Below are 3789 nucleotides of genomic sequence, written 5' to 3'. Positions count from 1 at the left end.
CCTGGTGGGAGGGCTCTGCACACACCCTGCTCCCCCAACAAGGGGTTTTTCCTTCCCGATCCAAACCAAAGGCAGCACAAACCTTGGCAGGAGCAGGGAGTTCATCTAAGAGGGGTGGAAATGTCTCTTTTTGTCTGATTTCCTGCAACAGCCACCAGTGCCAGGGCATTAAAACTCAGCAGTACTGGACTCAGCCCCCCAAACCTCAGTTTTCTCTAGATCCCAGATCCCACTCACTCCAACACCCCTTTACCATGTGCTCCTGCCCACCCCCGAGGCTTCTCCCCGTTTTAATGAGGATTAACATTTATTTTCATCAGTGGGGACATATGTAAGTTAAGCCCTGAGCAGGCAAAACACAGTCAGAGCAGTGAGGACTCACGGAGCTTCTGTGCAGCCCAATTGAGGAAACATTCCTAAATGTTGTCATCTGAATTGACACTTGGCCTGGCAGTAACTCCCTGACAGGCAGTAAAAGAGATTTACTGTAAAGCTGCAGAAAAAATTGTGTCAAGGAGTTAAATCATGTTAGAAAAATCTGGGAGTGACCCGACTGCTGAAGTGTCTGCCCCGTGCAGGGCTGGACCAGGCTTTGCTCTTAAAAATCCCCACCAAAACCCCACAACAGCACCAGGAAGCCCGAGTTTCCTTTGATCACATCTCATTTTAATGAGGGCAGGTCCCGAGGAAGCGAACAGTACATGTTTGTATCATATTGCAAACAAGCTAGTACAGAAATGTAAAAAAAATAAACAAAAATAAATATCTCCCCTGTTTGTTTCTCCCCGAGTTTGTAGCACTAGGTTGACCTGAAAAACAAGATGAATTTACCCTGTGCCTGGGCAGGGCCATGAAAACTCAGATTTTTTGGGATGTAACTGTCTGTGTGGTTTCAGAGAGGTCAGAGTACCCGGAGATGCCATGAGGAGACCCTTCCTCGCCAGCCAGGTGAGCAGCTCCCACCTCGGGCAGTCCTTGCCCCTCCAGCACGTGAAGCATCTCCACAGGTCTGTCAGCGGGTCAGAGCCACGTCTTTGAGTGGGAAGAGCTGGAAGGAGAAGAGGGGCTGGGTTATTTTGGAGCATCACCTGAGCCTCCAGCTCTGCCATCACCTCCCTCTCCACATGGGATCCCATTTCCCCTCAGTGCAGTGGTTAAACCACAGCTGCATTCACCATTTTCATTCAATTTTCTTTGTCTCAGGCTCAGATCCGACCTGCAGATTCCCTTCCTGCCACTGTGCCTGCAGATAAACCCCACCAGACACCCAAATACCGGGCTTGGACCTGCCTGCGGGGCTCCCAGTGGGAATTTGAGTGGGGAATCTGAGGGATGCAGAGAGTGTGGTACCGGGACATGCACAGCCAGGCAACGGCACAGCAAAGACGTAACACAGCACTGGGCTTTCCCAAAATGATTCTAATCCCAAATTTCCTCACAGAAATGAGGTGGGGGAGGAAAACAGCTACATGTTTCAGGGGCTGATCCAACAGCCAAAAGCCTCTGTGGATTTCAGCTGGATGTTGACTCCAGCTCTACATAAGAGGAAAGAAATTTAATGCCTGGAGCCAGCCCTGAGCCAGTCCCACACAGCCTGGCTGAGCCCTGAGCGGGCAGCAGAGGGGGCCTGAGGAGAGCCACGCTGGGAGAATCCCAGTATGACCCAGCTGCTGGCTACAGTGACACCCCTCCGCCTCCATGGACACCCCTCTGACCCAGGGACACCCCTCCAGCACAGGCAGCTCAGTCCCACAGGGGGCAGGTTTGTGATGTTCCAACTGGGAGGGCAGAGAAATCCTAGAGTCCAGGAATGGTTTGAGTTGCAAAGGGACTTGAAGATCATCTCTTTCCATCCCCTGCCATGGGCGGGGACACCTCGACTAGAGCAGATTGCTCCAAGCCCCGTCCAACCTGGCCTCGGGCACTTCATTCAGCTCCTTTTTCTGCCTTAAAGCCCAAGTGCAGCCCCCTTGCTGGCTCCGTGCACCCCAGTTTCCTGGTGAACCCCCTCGAAGCTCCATGCACCCCGTTACCTGGTGACCCCCCAGCACCCCCGGGGGCCGCAGCAGGACCCTCGTATCCCAGACACAGATCACACCCCTCGAGCATCCCGGGGCTCTGCGAACCAACCGTGCCCCCCCCGGCCCCCGGGATCCCCCCGGCCCCCCCAGCCCTCCGCCCGCCCGTCGGGGCCGCGCGTTACCTGAGGCTGGCGGGGGCCGGGCGGGGGTCGTGCGGGGGCCGGGCGGGGGCCGCCCCAGCCCCGCCGGAGCAGGAGCTGCAGGAGGCGGCCGGGGCCGGGCGGCGGCGGGGCCGGGGCGGCGGGCGGGGGGCTGAGCCCGGCGGGGCGGCCCGGGCGCGGGGGGCTGTCCCCGGGGGGCGGCCCGGGGTGCCGGGGGGGCTCGGCCGGCAGCTCCCGCCGCCAGAGGTAGGGGGAGCGGCGGACCCCCATCAGCAGCCCCGAGGCGCGACCCACCGTGTGGTACCGGGGGCTGGCGACGTGCTTGTACCAGGCGCCCGCCGGGGCGGCCGGCAGGATCAGCCCCAGCAGCACCAGGGCGCCCCAGGCGCCCCCCGACAGCTGCCCCCTCCCCATGGCCCGGGCAGGGGTGCGGGCAAGGTGCGGGCAGGGGTGCGGGCAGGGTGCGACCCGGCCCCGGGCGCCCCAGCGACGGCTGCCCCGCGCCCGCGCCCCGCCGGTTTATAGCGCCGTCGGGAGGGGCCCCCGCGGCTCCGCCCCGGCAGCCCCCCGCCGCCCTCCCCCGGCAGCCTCCCCCCGGGATGCCGGCATCCTCCCCACGGCCCCCAGCATCCTCTGAGCATCCCTGAGCGTCCCTTGCATCACAGAGCATCCCGAGCATCCCTGAGCATCCTCCTTGCTACCTGCGGGATCCTCCCCGTGGCCTTGAGCATCCTCTGAGCATCCCTGAGCGTCCCCCGCAACCCGGAGCATCCCGAGCATCCTCCTTGGTCCCTGCGGCAAAGCATTCCAGACCATTTGCCGTGGATCTGCCGGGCTGCTTCCTTTCCTCTTCTGCCACTCAGTTCTTAAAGACCATGAATTTTACCATCCCAGTCAGGTGACTTTCTCCCCCCAGATTCCTTAATAAAACCAAGCAGGTCAAGTTTATGGTCACCAAGGAGCAATTCCAGCTCCTCCTGTCTGTTAGCTGAGTTCTTGGCTTTATACATTGAACGAGGACTAAACAATCTCTGGGTTTTTTTCAGTAACTTGATTAATTTTATTCTCAGCATCTTCCATGCTCCTGTGTGCCCATTTAAAATCACAGAATGGTTTGAGTTGTAAGTCTCCGTGCTGGAGACCCCTTGGAGAGAGGGATCCCAGCCAAGCAACATCCTCCTCCTGCAGGAACCAGCCCCTTGGCCAGGCAGGGATCAGAGAGTGCGGGGCTGGCAGATGGAGAAGGAGAACAATCCAAAGCAACCATAGGGAGGTGTCGGATGGTCAGTGAGGATCCTCATGATTTTCCTCTTCCAGGAAGGCTGGGAGTGAGTGCAATTCCCAGCTGGTAAAACAGGGACCCAGAATTTCTGGAGTGGATGCTGGAAGTTACGTTTGTGCAGAGCACAACTCATTCCTGTAATGAACCAGACCAGAGTCGAACTCATCCATAGCCCAAGTTCTTGGAAGCACCCAGCTTTACGGTAAGGACACGTCTTATTCTGAGCCAATCCCTGCTGAATGGGCTATTTTTGTCACCCTCTGAGTGCTCTGGGCATTAGAACAGCCTCACCACTCTCCTATTTAGTAGAGCCATTAATGAATGG

At 58.4% G+C, this 3789-nt stretch overlaps 1 protein-coding gene across 1 annotated transcript; it reads right to left on the bottom strand.

The window, feature by feature from the left end:
* Positions 1-644: 644 nt before the first annotated feature.
* NPW (neuropeptide W) lies at positions 645-2827 on the bottom strand. The gene is given in 4 exon segments (XM_064673404.1): positions 645-1048; positions 2204-2608; positions 2611-2724; positions 2726-2827. Coding segments are annotated over 4 exon segments (642 nt in total). The 5' UTR covers positions 2813-2827; the 3' UTR covers positions 645-1012.
* Positions 2828-3789: the final 962 nt, after the last annotated feature.

The sequence above is a fragment of the Pseudopipra pipra genome, chromosome 16 (genome assembly GCF_036250125.1).
Source record: "Pseudopipra pipra isolate bDixPip1 chromosome 16, bDixPip1.hap1, whole genome shotgun sequence".
NCBI classification, from domain to species: domain Eukaryota; kingdom Metazoa; phylum Chordata; class Aves; order Passeriformes; family Pipridae; genus Pseudopipra; species Pseudopipra pipra.
This window is presented reverse-complemented; position numbering and strand designations above follow the sequence as displayed.